At 46.6% G+C, this 17,378-nt stretch overlaps 1 protein-coding gene across 5 annotated transcripts in view; it reads right to left on the bottom strand.

Annotated features, from left to right (window-relative positions):
- Cald1 (caldesmon 1) overlaps positions 1-17,378 on the bottom strand; it is a 192,806-nt gene that overhangs the window by 60,506 nt on the left and 114,922 nt on the right. The window contains exon 1 of one of the 5 annotated variants that reach the window (XM_026788563.1): positions 14,929-15,186. The exons of the other annotated variants lie outside the window; for them this stretch is intronic. Coding sequence (XP_026644364.1) covers positions 14,929-14,981 — 53 coding nt within the window. The 5' untranslated portion in view covers positions 14,982-15,186. Of the gene's footprint in view, positions 1-14,928; positions 15,187-17,378 lie in introns of those variants that run through there. 5 annotated transcript variants of the gene reach the window in all.

Here is a 17,378-nt window from a genome sequence, read left to right as displayed (position 1 = left end):
GCCACCACCGCCCGGCTGAGTTTACCAAGTTTTAACTCTCCTCTATGGGGTATTGTATTCTCACACCCTATTATTTTTTGAAGATAAGTGGCCTTTATTTTTTTTTTAAATCCATTGGTTGTATCGTTTCATCTTTGCTAGATACAGCAATTTTATGATTCACAATGTGATGTTGGCTTAGTATTAGAGGAAAATCAGAGGCATTTATTAAATAGGATCTCAAGAGATATATAATTTACGGGACACAGAAAACTTGAAAAGTATAACTACATTATTTACAGCTTTGAAATGAATACACCATTTTTAACAGTTTGGCAGAAAGTTTTACTCCTTTTGGGTGAGGAAAACAGTGTTTAAACAATACCCACGTGTCTAGAAGCTGATTTTGGTTTCAGCTATGAGTCTCTGTTGTTAAGAGTTTGAAAACAACTGGACCTGAACCTACTGGCCCAAGAAGAAACCGGTCTAACACGTTCCATGTACATACTGTATTTTCTTTAAAGGTTTCAAAATGTCAGGAAGAGTCTGGCCCTTGAGGGAAGCAGATGGCACAATAGAGGGTGCATTTGGGAACGTTTATCTCAAGGTCACGAACCTTAGCTCTACAATAGAATTACCTGGGGTTGCTCTTAAGAGTCCCTATTTCGGGTTATGCCTGAGCCCAGTTCAAGCAGAGCTGCTGACCTGGCATGAGAACATCTCAAAGCTGCCTGAGGGACTCGGTCTGCAGGCAGGTTGAGAAACACCCATTCCTGCCGAGTGCCCTACAGAGTTTGGAGCGGATGCAGCTAAGACAGAAGGCAGCGCTAAGTCATTCTGAAAACGGTACCTAGAGGGGGCACAGGCAGCCACTCAAGGAACCAGAGGGCACAGATGATCCATTTTTCTTTATGAGCCTAATGGCAGGCTTCTTATTTCCTTCATTTCATTTGAAATTGAGTGATATCAATATTTAAAAGCAACTGTAGGCGTTAATACCATTGCACGGATAGATTCTTAAGACCTAAAAACATCGGCTGAACAAACCAAACAGCAGATCTCTCGTTCTTTCCATAACCGAGTTTGACATCATTGTCATCTATTCAGATGGCCCAGGGGACTTAACCTATAACTACAAATCTTCTTTTTTTTCCCAATCACAGGATGGCATTCTCCGAGCTCAGCCGAAGAGCTGCGGAAGGACAAGTCTTGCAGTTTGTTTAACAGCATTTGAACTGTCAAAGGAAGAAACCAAGTCAGGAGCCAGCCAAACCAAGAGAGATACCTGCCAAACCACACCGTATCCTCCTTGATCAGCAAAAATACCATCCACCGCCTGACTCCCCTTACCTCACCCACGGGAGCTTGTACGTTCCCTTATTAGGACAACGGGCAGGGCAGAGGCTGCTCCCGTCTGAGGGCCCAGGAGTGGCTTCAACAACATGTGTAGCTCATAAGAATGGAGCCAGGATCATAGGCTCAGAGGAGGCAGAGGGCGGCTGGAAACATTAAATCCTCGCTACGGAGGACAATCCATTTTTGAGAAGGCCACAATTATGGCTTTGGAAAACAAAACTTTCTTTAAAGGCCAAACCAAAATTAAAACACAATCCTGATTTTTTTTTAAATAAAAAAATGCATTCTTAGGAAGGGTGTTTTTTTTGAAATTTAGAAATATAATTAGGAGAACTGCAATCTGAAGGCATCTAGGGAGCTGAACATTTGTTTGTGAGCACCCTTTGCTCTCAGTAAGAGGTGGGCTTGGGAGGTCTGCACACACTGGTCTGTCTTAGTTCCAAGCAGAGCACACATACCTGGAGATGTCATGAACATTCTCTTCTCTCCCACCCACCCCCACACACCACTGAAGTAGAACACAGGCCTGTCTCTTCTGTCTTTCAGCTTGTCACCTGCTTACAGCATGACCTTCTGTTGGCCCTGACCCTAGCCTTGGCTCACACGCTCACCCTCATCTCACAGCGAACCACTATCCATGCCAGACTTTTCCTCCTACACAGTGTTAACACAACTGAGAGTTGCTTCCAAGTCAGAATGAGACAGGTCCTTGTTAAGATCTGTCAGCAGGGCTGCCTGCTCCATCCCGTCCTGTTTGGTGGCTAAACCATTTCTGGAGCCAGCTCCTAAACTCAGGGCCGTCCACGCTGTCACGGAGCACAGCTATTTTGCAAAGCACTTTCATCACATTCAGGATGGAATCTGATCTTCATAATGCCGGAGAGACGGATGCTATTACCGTGTCAACTTCACCACTGAGAAGACGGACCCTGAAGGGCCAAGGAACCTAGACTGAGAGCTAGGCTTCAGCGCCACATCGAGCGTTGCTGATCAGTGCTCTCTTTTATAGCCAAGATGTCAAAATTCTGGGTTCTGTTCAACTAAGGAGTCTGGAAACCTACCAGAGAGAACTAAAGTTCTCACATTCCCCAAGGGCTACAAACAAAGGGAGCAGAGCCTGTCTTAAACTGGAGGGAACCCCAGGAGTCACCTTAACACATACCCCCCAGAGTAGGTTGCTGCTGCTGATGAACAACTGATTCTGCTACATTTTACACCTTGTTAAAGGGTTATTATTCCCTAGGCCAAATAAATAAATAAATAAATAAACAAACAAACAAACAAACAAACACTTTTAAAAAAAAGCCAAATATAACAGCCATTATCTGTGTGAAAAACCAAAGACATAAAAGAACGAATAAGACCTACCAACTTCAACTTTTGATGAGTGAATCAAAAGATGCTTCAAAAGGCCGAGGAGGATGTTAAACTGGGCTAAGAACCATTTGTGTGGGAGCAGTGAGGCTAGGCACGGCACAGCCCATCTGGTCCTGGCTGCAAGACCGAGAGGACTTGACCGCTCACACTGTATAGACTAGGTAAGAAACCCCGTGCAGGGGGGTCAGTCACATGGCCCGGCTATGCTCATGGTGACTCCAGCTGACCTCCACTGTAGGCTGCTTCACCGTGGTGGCCCTTACTCGTTTCTTTCCAGGTGTCCCTTCTCTAACAGTGACAACACAGCATTTAGAAGTTATGATCTGGGCAAATCCAAAGTCTAGAAGAATTAACTTTAATTGGCATCACAACAGTTTTGTGGTGTGGCTAACCGAAACGAAAGGAGCTACTTACTAACACAGTAGGAATCCAGGTCTCCCGCTTGGGGGAAGGGGTCCACTTTATGATCACTTTTTAGGACCCTCGGGGCGGTGTATTATCCCCTGGGTTGGTAGTTGTAGATTGAATCCAGGCAGATCAAAGGTCCTGCATCCATTTTCTCCCATCCGCTCTAGCCTTTGCCCCTCCTGGAGAAGCAGCTTGCTCATCAGTCAGGAAGTGATGTAATGATACAATTACTGCCAGAGTTACCACGCAAAGGCCAGAGGCCAGAGCTGTGGAAACACACAGGGACCAGCAGTCATTCAACACAAAACTGGACTGCACAAGGCAGTCACCAGCAGCCAGACTACCCACTCCCAGGCTGCGGGGAGATGGGCAACCTCTCTGCCCTTATTGTCCTCCTCTGTAAAGTGAAGATAATTCTGCTTACCATGAAGTGGGGTTAATAATCAAATGAACTAGGGTTTTCAAAGTCCTGAAGCAGTGCTTAGCATACAGAAAGCACTATAATAGTGTTAGCCGTTTTTATGTTATCATCATCATCATCATCATCATCACCACCACCACCACCATCAAATGGGTTCTGTGCCTACAGGGTTTAGATGTTATTCTTTACTTTCCAATGAGATGGGAAGGATGGTCCAGGAAGGCGTTTTAAACATTTATTCTTATTTATTTATTTGTCGGTGTGGTATGTGTGTATAGATGTATGTGTTGGTGCATATATCCCTGTGTGTGTGTATAGTATACTAAGATCAGAGGTGGGCACAGAATTTTCTTAGCTTGCTCTATCTCTCTCCATCTTTATTCCTTCAGTGCTGGGGTTAGGGGCACAAGCAGACATACCTGTATCCAACACAAGATGGGTGCTGGAAATTTGAACTCGGGCACTTATGATGGCACGGTAAACTTTCACCTACTGAGCCCCACCCCATGAAGGGTTTTCCCAACTCAAGGACCTCAAACTCCTTTAAAATGATAGCGTTAATATCAGAGAAATGGGAAAACTACAGTTTCAACATAGAACAGATGGAAGGGGATGGATCTTATTTCCTGTGTGTGTACTCAGGTTTCCCATCATGATTTTCTGTGCTGGTTTTTATCCCCTTTGGAGGATGGAAGGATGATGGGAGAAATGGTTTTTTGTTTGTCTTATTTTTAAATCTATTAAAGGGAATGCCTTTTGTCTCTTTTTTCTTTACCTCTTCCCTAATCCATGCCACTTCTCATTAGCATGTAGACAGGAAGTTAGTGACAGGGAGCTTTGCCTTCTCATGTCCAAAAAAGGAACAGGCCAATCTCTTTCTCTGAGCCTCTTTGAGGCTGGCTCAGTACGAGGCCTCATGGAGAGATGATGGATCACAGCTACAAGCAGGGTGCTTGGTTCTAACTCTCCCTGGACTGATTTTAGACATTGGGCTACTAGGGAAAGCTCCAGCTATCCCAACTGCCCCAGCATCGTCCAGCCAGCTGACATTTTAAATAGACTCAATTGTTATCCCACTTGTAGCTGAAGAATTAAGCTATGAAATGTCATGTTAGAATTTTATGGTCTTCCAGTATTTGTCATGCATTGTGGCCTCCAAAAAACCAGATGCTGACAACCTAACTACCAGTTCCTTGGAATGCAGCCTTATTTGGAAATTAGGCTTAAAGCAAAGTCATCAGGGTGGATTCTAATCCAGTATGAAATCTGGACAGAGAGTAGACTATGGGAAGAGAGGTGATGAGAATGGCCCCCAAGGCAGAGGATCAGAGTGATGCTTCCACAAGCCAAGGGATGCTGGAGACTGCCAGCAAAATGATGAAGCTGGGAGGAGCCTTCCGTAGGAGCCAACTGTGCCTTGTAACTTATTTCAAATGTTTAACTTTTGAAAGCAGTTTTAGGTGTCAAGAAAAGCTCAAAAGAATGAGCTTTCCCAGACACCCCTGTTTCTCCAGACTCATAGCCTGTCCCACCAGATACAATCCCCCCGACCCCTAGAAGGGCTTTCGTTACAATGGATGGACCCAAGTGGGACTCACTCTTTTCATAAACCTGAAACTAGGTCTTAGGTGCATCCCATCCTTTCCTGAGCTCCCCTCTCTCCCTTAATGTTGAAACGGTTTCTTAATAGATTCCGACTTGGTTTCAGAACCAAAGTCTTAATGGACAGACACAGCAGGCCCATCCAGTCCTTAGTTCATATTAGGCTTTGGTCTTAGTGTTGTATGTTCTGTGAATTTGAATGTGTCTCCATAGATAAAGTATATGCGCCACCCCCTCTGAATCCTTCTGTGCTCTGCTTACTTGCCCCTCTTAAATCTCTTGCTCTTCCTTTCTCTCCCCGCCCCCCAATTGCTGGTAATCACCAATCTCTTTACTGTGTCCATTAGTCTCGACTTTTGCAGAGTAAGGCATGGAAGTATGGTTGAAATCATATGTTGTTTTTCCAAATGTTTTTTAAAATGCTGCTTCTCCTAACTTCTAAACGTTATCTTTTCATTTGTTCATTTTCCAATTCAGCTGTGTTCCTGTAGTCTTCCCAAACCTGGGGCTATTGGGGAGTCTAACCTGTAGTTCTGAGCAGAGCTAATAATTCTTAGCCTTTCAGGCCACTTGGGAGAAGTTGGGTAACAAGGATGCTCTACTCTCTGAGGTAGGGGTTTCTCCATGGTCTCCTCCCAAATCACCAATCCTGAGACCCGGGCTCCTCATGTTTCATGGATCAAAGTGCATATTTAAGTGAGGTCAGGCATTTAAAATGCATGCAGGGAAAGGAGGGAGAGCATGAGCTCACGCGGACCTGAGCTTTATCCGTGTCTGCTCTGTTCTTTGCCTTGAAGTTAACGAAGATGACAGACAGTTCCTGGGTGTCCTTCATTCCAAGAGAAAGCCCCTTGCTGTGTTCAGGTCTAGGGAACTTCTGTGGTTAGAAAATACTCATTTTTTAAAAGCCTATCTAATAGCCCCTTCCAGGATGTATGAGGTTTGTCCATTTTGTGGAGACATTAGCAAACCTTAAAAGCACCTGTGGAGTGTCATGTCATTCTAGGGGGCCCACACACTCTCTGATGAGCTGCACTGCATTCCCCACAGAGGTATACTGATATCCCGACCGGAAGCATCTCTCATGACTTAGATGGAAGGTCTTTGCAGATGTAACACGGTGCCTGTGAGGTCCCAAGAGTACCGTGCAATCCCGTACAACAGGTATCCTTTGGACACAAACACAGACATGCACAGAGAGAAAGCCAGGTAAAGAGATTCCAAGAATGGCGGGTGAAACTGTCTGAGCTGTGAAGCCAGAAGCCAGGGAACATCGGGGAGCCATCAGAAACTGGGAGGGGCCAGGATAGACCTTCCCTAAAGGTCTCTAGAGAGAGTCCCCCTTGACGCATTGATTTCAGACTTCCAGCCTCCAGAACAGTAGGGTTTCCATTGTTGTGAATCACCCCTTGGTCTCTACTTTCCCCTGGCAGTCCCAGGAATTCACCCCATCAGAGTTGCCCTGCTTTTGCGATCACCTAGCAGCCCAGTTTCTCCATTCATCTCCTATGCACTGACTCCCATAAATGACTGTCACTGTAAGGCACCTACTCCTCCTGCCTTTTGAACTCTTGGCAAACACCAGGAGCTGTGTTAACTACGGCCATTTCCCTCTTTTTGTAGAGGGATGCAGTATGAAACTTGCAGACATTAAGTCCCTCGGTCTGGGCGCACACTGGTGAGAAACAGATGGAACTGGGACCCAAGAGTTTTCGGATGCTCAAGTCAGGATTTTTAACTGACACTTCCTGTCAGGAACGCTTGAGAAATGATGGCGTTCAACAGCAAGCAAACCCTGCCTCTCACCATATTCTCCTTCCCGGAATATCCTATTTAGGACAAACAAGAAAATTAAAAAAAAGTCAGCATTTAACAAATGTACTTGAAGATTAGACTTGCCCTGAGAATGGCTGGGTGCTTTCTAGTAGGAAGTAAACAAAGCAAGCGAAATCAGAGACAAGGAACTCTGACTTTCTGAAAAGTAAAATATTCTAGTGAGCGCAGGTCAACCTCAAACTGGATTCTGTTACATTTGCCCCAACCTCAGTGACTCTGGGGTCTCTGAGGAGGGGAAAGTTCAGAGGGGAGACCAGTGGTACGGGGTAATACCATGCCCATTTCAGCTTCACTGAGGCTCCTGTGCTCTGGGGGCTGGTGCCTTTAACTCTTGCTAGCCTGTAAGGCAGGGAATGCCTGGTATTTCCCACAGGTGGAGGGAGAGTCAGGACACAGTGAGATTAACAGCCTGTTTGCTGTTGCTAATTTTCCTGTGGCTGTGACCCAAACACTCAAGGGACTACCTTCAGGGAAGAATTGTGGCTTTTGACTTAGGCCGTCAAGGTTAAGCAGCCTTGTAAAGGTAAAAAAGTAAAACAGCCAATAGGATTCTGCGCGTGGTTACCTGGCTCTGTGAGCTCAGGTCAGACATCATGGTGGTGAGAGTGTGTAGCAGAGCATGTACTTTACACCTCGCCTCAGGATGAACAGGAAGCAGAGAACAACAGCAACCACCAGGACAAGACGCCCATCCCCCAAAAGCTCCCCCTAGCCCCACCCTCTGCCCAATGACCTTCTTCCATTTAGGCTCCACCTCCTCAAGTTTCTGCAACCCATCAAAACAGAGGTCACCAGCTGGGACTAAGTGTACCACACAAGAGTCTGTGGAGACACGTCGTAAGCATCATAGATCCGCTGTTTAGCAGTGTTCATGCTTTTCTCTTCCCCTGGCAACTCTACAGGGTGTTGTGGAATATTACTTTAACTGTGTGAAGATTGCTACATGTGTTTATGCTGCATTTGTCTAATGATGGAAAGATGTGTTGCTGTTTTATCTTGCCTGTCTAAGGCACCTGATTGGTCTACTAAAAAGCTGATTGGCCAATAGCTAGGCAGTAAATGGGGCTGGTAGGCAGAGAGAATAAATAGAAGGAGAAATCTAGGCTGGAGAGGAACGAGACTGAGGGAGGGAGGGAAGAAGGAAGGGAGGGAGGGAGGGAGGGAGGGAGAGAGAGAGAGAGAGAGAGAGAGAGAGAGAGAGAGAGAGAGAGAAACGCCTGGGGCCAACCACCCAGGCAGCCGTCAGCTAGCCAGACACAGAGGAAGAAAAAAAGATACACAGAATGAAAGAAAGGTAGCAAAGTGTAGATGAAGAGAAACTGGTTAAAGTAAGTTATAAGAGCTGGTGGGACAAGCTAAGCTAAGGCTGAGCATTTATAGTTAATAATAAGTCATCATGTCATGATTCGGGAGCTGGTTGGTGGCCCAAAAGAACGCCTGCTGTAACAGGGTAGTGATGAGCTGCCTCTGATAGAGTTCACGGCTCTAAAGTGCAAAAGTGGCCAGCGCACGTTCTTCTCGTAGGGATAGGGTGACAGTTTCTACTTGGTTGTTATTTTCTGTCTCCAACCCCCAATGTGGAGGACCAAATTCTAGAAAAGAGGACTGACGGTATTCCACTCAACTGCCATGGGTCACAGGCTTGGTCCCAGTCTGTAGCACTAGGTGGGAGGTGGTGGTACTACTGTTAATAGGTGGGACCTACTTGGAGGAAGCTAGCAGGAGAATGTCTATGTCCTGATCCTATTATGTCTTTCTGCTTCCCAGCAGCTAAGTTTACAGACTGTCTCTCCCACCACACACTTGGGCCGTGACGCACTGTGCCACCAGCAGACCCAAAGTCACAAGGCCAAATGACCACGGACCCATGACAATGACACCTCTGAACCCATGTACCAAAACAAACCTTTGCATACTTAGTTCATTAGCTCAGGCAATTTTGTCAATGCAGATGGAAAGCTGAAGAACACAACTAGCAAACAGCCGTAGGAAGGTAAAACAAAGACAGAATGAAATGGAGCAGGCAGAGGTAACTTGCGATGGGGAAATGTCCTGAGTGACTCTCACTCTCAACAGGGACCGGGCACAAGTTGAAAGACACATTCGTTTTAATCAGCATCTGTGCAAGATGAGGTTTAGAATAAACTAGAAAGGAAATGTGGAAAAAATGCCATATTTTTATCTACTAGTTTATTGTCTTAAACTTCCTTTACCAGACAGTTTTGTTTACCATTAGTGGCCTTTAATAAAAAGTGGCCTTAAACACAGTGGGAATTAATGTTGAGCAACCTTGTGGAATAAAACATAACATCAGGTCAAGTGTGCCTTGCACAAACTGGCTCAGAACTTACAACCCACCGACCACCTAGTTGCTTCTTTGATTTTACAACCAGCAAAAGTATTTAAAGGGCAGAAGGGCGAGGTGACCTCATTGTGGAGCTAGTTACAACATCACAAACAAATGCCACACTGAGATTTTCACTTACGAAGTTGCATCATGGTGCAGTGAGTTTCAGAAATCTTGCTGAGCTCTATTGAGAACACATGGTCTCCCTAAGTGTTCCTCTGGTATTAAAGTTTCATTGGGAGAGCAAGCTTATTGAACAACAACTTCACTGGTTCTGTGCTTAGTGCTTTTCTGCATATGTCAATGGATACCATGATGCTGGGCGTCCCTGCTCACCCTTGAGCAGTACACAGTGGGCGATAGCATCTCCTTTATAGTAGCCTAGTCGTGTCACAGCAAGGTGAGGTGACTTTTTGGAGATCATGGCACCAGCTACAGGAGTTAGACCAGAATTGAGGCTCTCTGACTCCCATCCAAAATCGCCCTTTTTCCATCTTCAGGCTGACCCCTGGGTCCTCCAGCCTGGGTGGACAGAGGTTGGCAAGCTGCTATGAATGCAGGGATCAAAGCAAAGATGCTCATTCAGTATGCTCCATGCTTCGCCCTTCAGAATGTGACCTGTTTGCAGCCTATGGAAGCTCCCTAGTGGGTCAGGTCACCATTTTAATGTGAAATAGAGTGGTACAGAAAATGTCAAAGAATAGTATACACTGCAAAAGTGAACATTGTTGGCATATTTATATTACACACAGAGAAAATATGTCCATTCAAATATGTGGCCTTAATGAAAAGTGAATTTCTTTCTAGAGGGTCATAAGAAAAAGAAAACTGAGACCCTTGGTGTAGATAATGCTGACTAGCGAGCAACCTGTGCTACTCTGACTGAAGGCACAGTTCTAAATGTGTGTGTGTATGTATGTGTGTGTGTGTGTGTGTGTGTGTGTGTGTGGTAGATGTAGGCGGATGGCTAAACAAACACTCATGAAGTATTTGGGAGGTTACAGAATGACATAAGCTCGGGGACATAGCCTGCCCTTTGTTCTTTTTAATGCTATTAGTGTCCAATACAACAAGACCAGCTAGTACCGGAAATTCTCAGTTGAATATTTGCTGAATGACTAGATGGAAATGAGGGAGGTTTACACATTTTAGAAGACTCCTCTTAAAAATTCAGTCAGGGTTGGAAACAAATCCGGCCAGTGCTCCATTTCTAGGAAGACCTTTCCAAGACTTTCACTTGTCTCACACTGGAGCTTCAAACACCACTCCACACGGTAGCTGGGATGGCAGGCCAGAGAGTCCAAAGCCACCTTTGCAACCCAAGATACGTGGGCAGATGCCAGGGCAGAGAAGTGTAGCCATGTGCCCATGGGAAACACACCCAGTTGGGGAGTCAGCTTCCCAAGGACAGCTGAGCCCGTGTCCTCTTTGTCATGTTGGTCTAGCCTCTGCAGAACCACTTTTGATGGGTGAGGAGGGAAGTGATCAGCAATGTAAAGTGAAGGATTATTCCCCAACCAAGGCAGGGAAAAGAAAGGAGGAAGCTACATAAACAGCATCCTCTGTGGCGACCACCTAGATAGTGAACTGGCCATTCCCAGGGGAGACACGTGCAGAGGATCAAGAGTGTCTCCATGGTGGCTTGCAGGGACTCCCCACCCATTTCCGCAACAGTCTCGATCGAGTGATCAGTACCCGCGAAGCAAAATTATCCATTTTATGCCCTTCTTTCCTATGCCTCATAAATAGTGTCATTTTACTCTGCTCCAAAGAATTGGTCCAGAAAACACAACCACTTAAAACCCTATCTTTGGGGCTGGAGAGATGGGTCAGCTGGCAAAAGTGCCTGTCCCACAAGCCAGAGGACCCAACTTTGGTCCCTGGGACCCACAGAAGGCTGGATGTGGTGACTCACATCTGTAATCCTAGCATTCCTATGGCAAGATGAGACCCAGAGACAGAATAGGCCAGAAGTTCATAGGCCACCTCCCTAGCCTGGAATGAACGGTGGAAACAAGAGAGACCCTCCTCAACAAGGTGGAAGGAGAGAATTGACTCCCAAAAGTTGTCCGCTGACCTCCATGTATACGCCTGTACTTACCCACATCTCATAATACACTCATGCACACACACACCAAGTGAAAGTTTTTTAAAGCTAAGATATCTATCGTATGATGTATTATATATAAATATCAATATATCATGTGAAACATATGATATATGTGATATGACACACACATATATGTATTAAAATCCAGTTTGCAACAGAAAGCAACAATCACAAATTGTGCATGCCCTCTCTTTGTAAGACAAAAGGCCACTGTCATTGGACCGTTAACTTTCACTCTGACGTATGGTTCTCCTGATACCCCAGGCTACTGCAGAACAGACTGAGACATGAGAAGCCAGCGCACTGACAGATCCTAGGAAAGGCAACAGATCAGAGTGGTGGCGGGCACATTTGGGATGGGCATCGCTGCTTTACGGCATGTCTAAGATTGACGCTGATGACGACAATGCCCGGAAATTGGAAAATATTTTAAATGTACTATAATGTTGTTTATAAGAGAGGAAAGAAATAATGTCTGTTAATATTAGGAAAGCCATGCCATTGGGAAATCAAAATGCTATATTCCCAGGACACACTGGATGAAATAGGCATTCTAATACTCTTTATTTAAATTTTTAATGGAGATAGGTGTTTTGCCTGCAAGTAGGTCTGTGAACCATGTGTGTGCCTGGTACCCAGAGAGGAGAAGACTTCCAACACCCTGGAACTGGAGCTACAGGCTGCTGTGAGCTATCGTGTGAAATATTGTGGAAGTCTTGTGTGTCCTCGGAAAGAACAGTCAGTGCTTTTAACCATGGAGCCATCTCTCCAGTCCTTGAGTACTATTGACAATGACATTTCTGGGTACCATTTGTTCTGTCATTTCTAAAAAAGTCTTATAAGATTACGCCAATCATTTATTAATGCACTGCATTGTTCTCAAACTCCTTCCCTTGGATGTAGGATGAACCACACGATTTCCCCACTACCCTGGTTCTTTAGCTTTAAGGACACCTGTCCATTTTGGTCCCACAAAAACCGAAATTTGATCTTTCATCCTGAAAGTCCGTAAGAAATACAACTCTGACTGGACTAAAATTAGTATTTCTGGGAAACCCCAAGTCTTAACTCAAGTAAACTTCATGAACTTTGGGAACATGAGAAAAAGCTGCAAGGGAAACGCTGAGCTGGAAGGGAAGAAACCTGTCAATATGCTCACTGGGACAAGTTAAACCCAGCCCAGAATCCGAAGAGCTGGAGAACCATTCACACCTGCTCCAGAAAATACCATGGCCCTTGCGTAGTTCCTGGTGTTCAGGAATTTTAATGCACCTCTTTAAAAACAAAACAAAAAAAATCAGTGCTAATCTTGCACCCTAGGTGATGAAACTGAGATAAATTACCTGATAGAAACACACAGGAATTTCTAGTTCCCTTGGTTGAGCACCTGCTTTAGCATTTAGTCTAAGAATTCTTAAAAAGCAAAGTGTCTGGAGGCCTTTATGTACGTTCAAATGATGGAAACAGAGAGTAAAGAAGTAGAGGCTTGTAGTAAGTAAGCTGGGTTTCTTCAATAATATGTTTACCTCCGAATCCATATCCGTGTGTGTGTGTGTGTGTGTGTGTGTGTGTGTGTGTGTTTAAAATCCAGTATCAGCGTCATCCTGGATTCTGAACATTCAAACCAGTTCCTGCCATCAAATGAATTACTTTCAGAAGACAGACACGTTGTCCATTACCTTTGGTCTCAGGCTAATAACAGAAGGATGCGCACAGGTTACTAGAGCGGAGAGAATAGAGGAACTGGGGATGCTCAAGGAAGAAGGCAGCAAACGTATGAAGAGATGGGGGCAGACCACAAGTGCTACATGGGAGGCGGCAGGCACTAATTTGGCCCCGAGCAGGAACCCTCATGATGTTCTTCTGGAAAACTTTGCTGTATTAAGGAAAGTGGGCTCTAGCAGCCTCACAGATGAAGATGGCCTGGGCTGGGAACGGGATGGGTGGACAGAGAGACTGAGGCCTCGGACCAAACGGGTGGACATCTCCATCATCCAAGTGCAAGGCTGGGCGTAGGAAGTGAAGAGTAGAAGAGAGAGAAGTATGGCGAAAGTAAATGGCCAGAACCACAGGCATGCTGTGTGGCGAGAGCTAGGCTCAGGTGGGAAAAGGAGAGCAGCGGGAAGGGGAATGGAGGAAGAGGCCTTTCCTTCCCGGCTCTGCAGCCGACTGACCGGCTGGGGGGATCTGGACAGGGCCTCTATCTCCATATCCACGTGTCTTTGTCTCATCATCTCGAATTAAGGCATCAGGAAAGATCGGTGCTTTCTGAGCCTTTCAAGGGAGCCCTAGGATCCTCAGGGAGCGTTAGGAGAGACTGTTGGACTTGGGTTGGAGGCCAGAAGGAGAGGAGGTAGAAATGTCCAATGGGGTTGTGATGGGACAGTGTATCGGGGATTCGGGGCTTTAGATCACACTCGCTAGGCCCAAACACCATTGTTACATAATAGGACCCCTTAAAAGTTTACTTTTTCTTAAGCTTCACAAGTACTGAACTGTATAGACAGTGTCCCAGGCCTCTCTGAGCTCTCCCATTTGAGTGACCAACTTACAGAAACTGGTTAACCAAGAAACCTGCAAATATTGCGGGGGTGCGGGGCTCGTTTCTTAGGACCCCATCAAGGTCTTCTATTTATTCGATCAACTATTGCACAAACACTGGGCAGCAGGAACAGCGACTGTGATCCTGAATAGGCGCCAAAACGCTCAGAAACAGGGAAAACTCATCGCAAGGCCATCTGCCTCCCTACTCTTCCATGCTCCCTTCTCCTAAGACCCCGTAGGGTTTTCAGACTTCACAGACAGTGTGGGGACAGGGGAAACAGAGGAGCTGCTCCGCCATGGACTCTTGTCTGGCTTTGGTAATCCGAGTTATCTCTCTGGGCTCCATGTCTGAGGAAAGACAGCATCACCCCTGAAAGGATCCCAGAGGCCCCTCTGGCTTTCACATTCCAGGATCTCAGAACCCGAAAGCCTCAGAGCCCCCTGTTATCTGAACAGCCCCCTGATCAATAGCATATGCTCTGGGGTTCCTTCAGGCCCAGTCGATGGGCAGTGTGCTAAGGGCTCTGGGCTGTTTACTTTAGGGATTGGGCAACCATGGCTCGCTGAAATCTCTGAGTTTTGCTGGCTGCGAGGCAGAGGGCTCAGGTCTAAATTAACAGCAGACCTTCGGCAGCACAATGCCCCTTGGCCTGGATTTGGAAGAGAGAAAGCCGGGTCCTAGGTAAAACCAACCCCTGCTAAGGCATCATGAAAATGGAAACGAGGAAACCCGGGAAACCAGTGACTCCAAACTACCCCCGCAGTTGAAATTGCAAAGTTTTTACACACTCCCTACCTTCTCCTCCCCTCCCCACCCCCTCCAAGTTTCTCTTTTCCCCACTCCCACAATTAAAAAAAAAATTCTTTTGTTGGAGAGAGAGAGAGAGAGGAAAAAAAAGAAATGAAAGAAAGAAAAGAGACGTTGAAAAAGCAAAGTACAGAACTCACTGGGAGAGTGTGGCCAGGCAGCGCCTTCCCTGGGACCCGGATCCGCTAAGCATGTCTGTCCGCAGCTGGTCAGAGCAGGCAGGAGTGGCTGAGGTAGGGGACCTGGCCTGGAGGTCAGAGCATGGGCTGGGCCAGCGCGCAGGCCATGGTATCTGGGGCTGAAATGAGCCCTGCAGGATGCTCCTGTCTTCCCTTTGTGTTAACACTTGGGTCTGTCCCTGTGACGAAAGTCTGGGCTTGTCCTCAGCCAAATCTACTCCTCCCCACCCTTCCCCTCCCCACGGGATCATCGGAGAGCTGATTGTTATTTTTTACTGTAATCTCTCTAATAGACGCCCATCAAATTTAGACCTGGAGGCTACAGAGCACTTGGAGAGATGCAGACTCTCAATCGCTGACTTCTCAGGGGCCAGGATGACTGGGAACTTTTGAAATGAAGACTTTATATGCTTAACTTTAAGAAATAAATAACTCATTTGCGGTAGTTAGTAAGTCAAAGGGGAAAGCCTGCTGCTCTGTGCAGCCTTTGGGAAACAGAGAATCCTGCTATTGTGGCATGTACTCACAGTCCAGTTCTGACTAGATGAACCGAAATCAGCCCCCCCCCCCCAAAGTTCATCCCGTGCTGTTCTCAGGCCCTCATTCTGAGCTCTGGTCTCAATTAGCATTGGTGGAGGTGGCTTCCAAAGCAAACAGATCCCACTGAGAAATCAAATCTGAAAAAAAAACCCTCATCCCTTTTATCCAGGAAAAGATGCCCAACAGAGAAAAGGAAGCCACACAACAAAGGAGGGAGAGTCAGGGTCTGGCTCAGGGGTGGGCTGGACCGTACAGGGTGTCCCGTGTTTCCACTCCCCTGGGAGAGGAGGGCAGTAAGTAGTCAGCCTGGTAGCAGGCCAGAACAGCAGGCCCTTCTGCATCAGTGGCACGCTGATGGTGATCTCATCACCAAGCCTGGCAAAAGGGGCTGGTCACTAACAGCTTGGAAAGCCGCCAAATTCCAGTCCCCCAAGGAGGGGGTGGTGTTGACTGTATCTGGAGATGACACCCCATCTTGGCTTGCAGTGTGCATACATTTCCTCATCTCTGATAGCAGCGAAGGCCCTGGGGTTGGAGGGCCTGGCTTGCAGTCAACTGAGACACAGCTCAGGTCCCTGTCCCACAGGGTTTGCTTGTTCTTTGGGTAAGAAGCAGAAGTGATTGTCCTGAGGGACTTAGCCCAGAATGAAAGGAATCTCTGACGGACAGCTTCACGTCCCACCCAGATGAGCATGCCGGCAAACAGAGCTTTAAAAGCCTACTCGGTGCCAGAGTGGAGCTACCTAACTTCTCTCACACTCAGATCACAGCGGTTTAATTCACTTACGCGAAATCTACTCCTCATTCCAACTAGCTAGACTTGAAGCTTTCCTGCTGAACCCCTGTGCTGACCTCAATGCCACCGCTGCTAAGTGGAATTCCACGGTAGACTTCCACGTGAATTACTCCTATACACATATTTTGTTGACTATATATGTTATCTCTGCACATACGAACTCAAGGGCAGAAGACACTCGACAAACTGCGAGGCTTGTCTACCTTCCCACGAGACGACTGGCATTCCAGGCTTGTCCCATTTTCTCTCTAGAGCAGGGACGTAAATGTGTATTGAGGCGTTCTGCTGCTCTCCTTCCTATCTAATCTTGTTCATTACTCTCTTGTATTGCTTATAGAATTCAGGGACTGGCTGTCATAGGCAGGACAGCTCGCCCCTCCCACAGATGTCCACACCCTGCTCCCAACCTCCAGAACCTGACAATAGGCTTTCATGTTTGCAGATGTGGTTCAAGGGTGGATGTGGAAGCTGGGGTAAAGGGGAGTGGGGGGTTACTCTGGTATATCAAGGTGTGCTCAACCTGACCACATGGGGCTTAAAAACAGAAAGGGCTTTCTCCCTGAGTTCCCAGGAAGCTAGGACTATAGGAGGAAGGGAGGAAGGGAAGAGAGGAGCCAGGAGGCTGGCTCTGGAGGAAGGAGGGCGAAAGCCCAGGAATGTGTTAGCCTCTGGGCATGTGCAGGGGCAGGCAGGAAATGGATTCTCTGCAAGCTCCAGAAAGAATGCTGTGAGCCAACACCTAGATTTAGCCTACTGGGCTCTGTGTCAGATGTCCGTAGGCCTGAGGACAGTGAGTCTGCCGCGCTTAAGGCCAACACCGGTAGCCATCTGTCACAGCAGGGAGACAGAGATGAGTTGGTTTGCGTCTGAGACACAGTTAATCTTGGGAATACATTTTACTTCTTGATCCCTCCCATCCCTACACAACCCAGATTTGTGGAGTGGCAAGTATAGTTTTGACACATCCAGAACAGGCTTATAAAAGGCAGTAGCATAGAGATTTAAAAAAATGTGAATTATTTACAAGCTAATAGTCTTGACCTCTCTCTCTCTCTCTCTCTCTCTCTCTCTCTCT

Source organism: Microtus ochrogaster, unplaced genomic scaffold (genome assembly GCF_000317375.1).
Source record: "Microtus ochrogaster isolate Prairie Vole_2 unplaced genomic scaffold, MicOch1.0 UNK4, whole genome shotgun sequence".
In the NCBI taxonomy this organism is placed as follows: Eukaryota; Metazoa; Chordata; class Mammalia; order Rodentia; family Cricetidae; genus Microtus; species Microtus ochrogaster.
The sequence above is the reverse complement of the archived record's forward strand: the minus strand, read 5'-3'. Positions and strand labels throughout refer to the sequence as shown.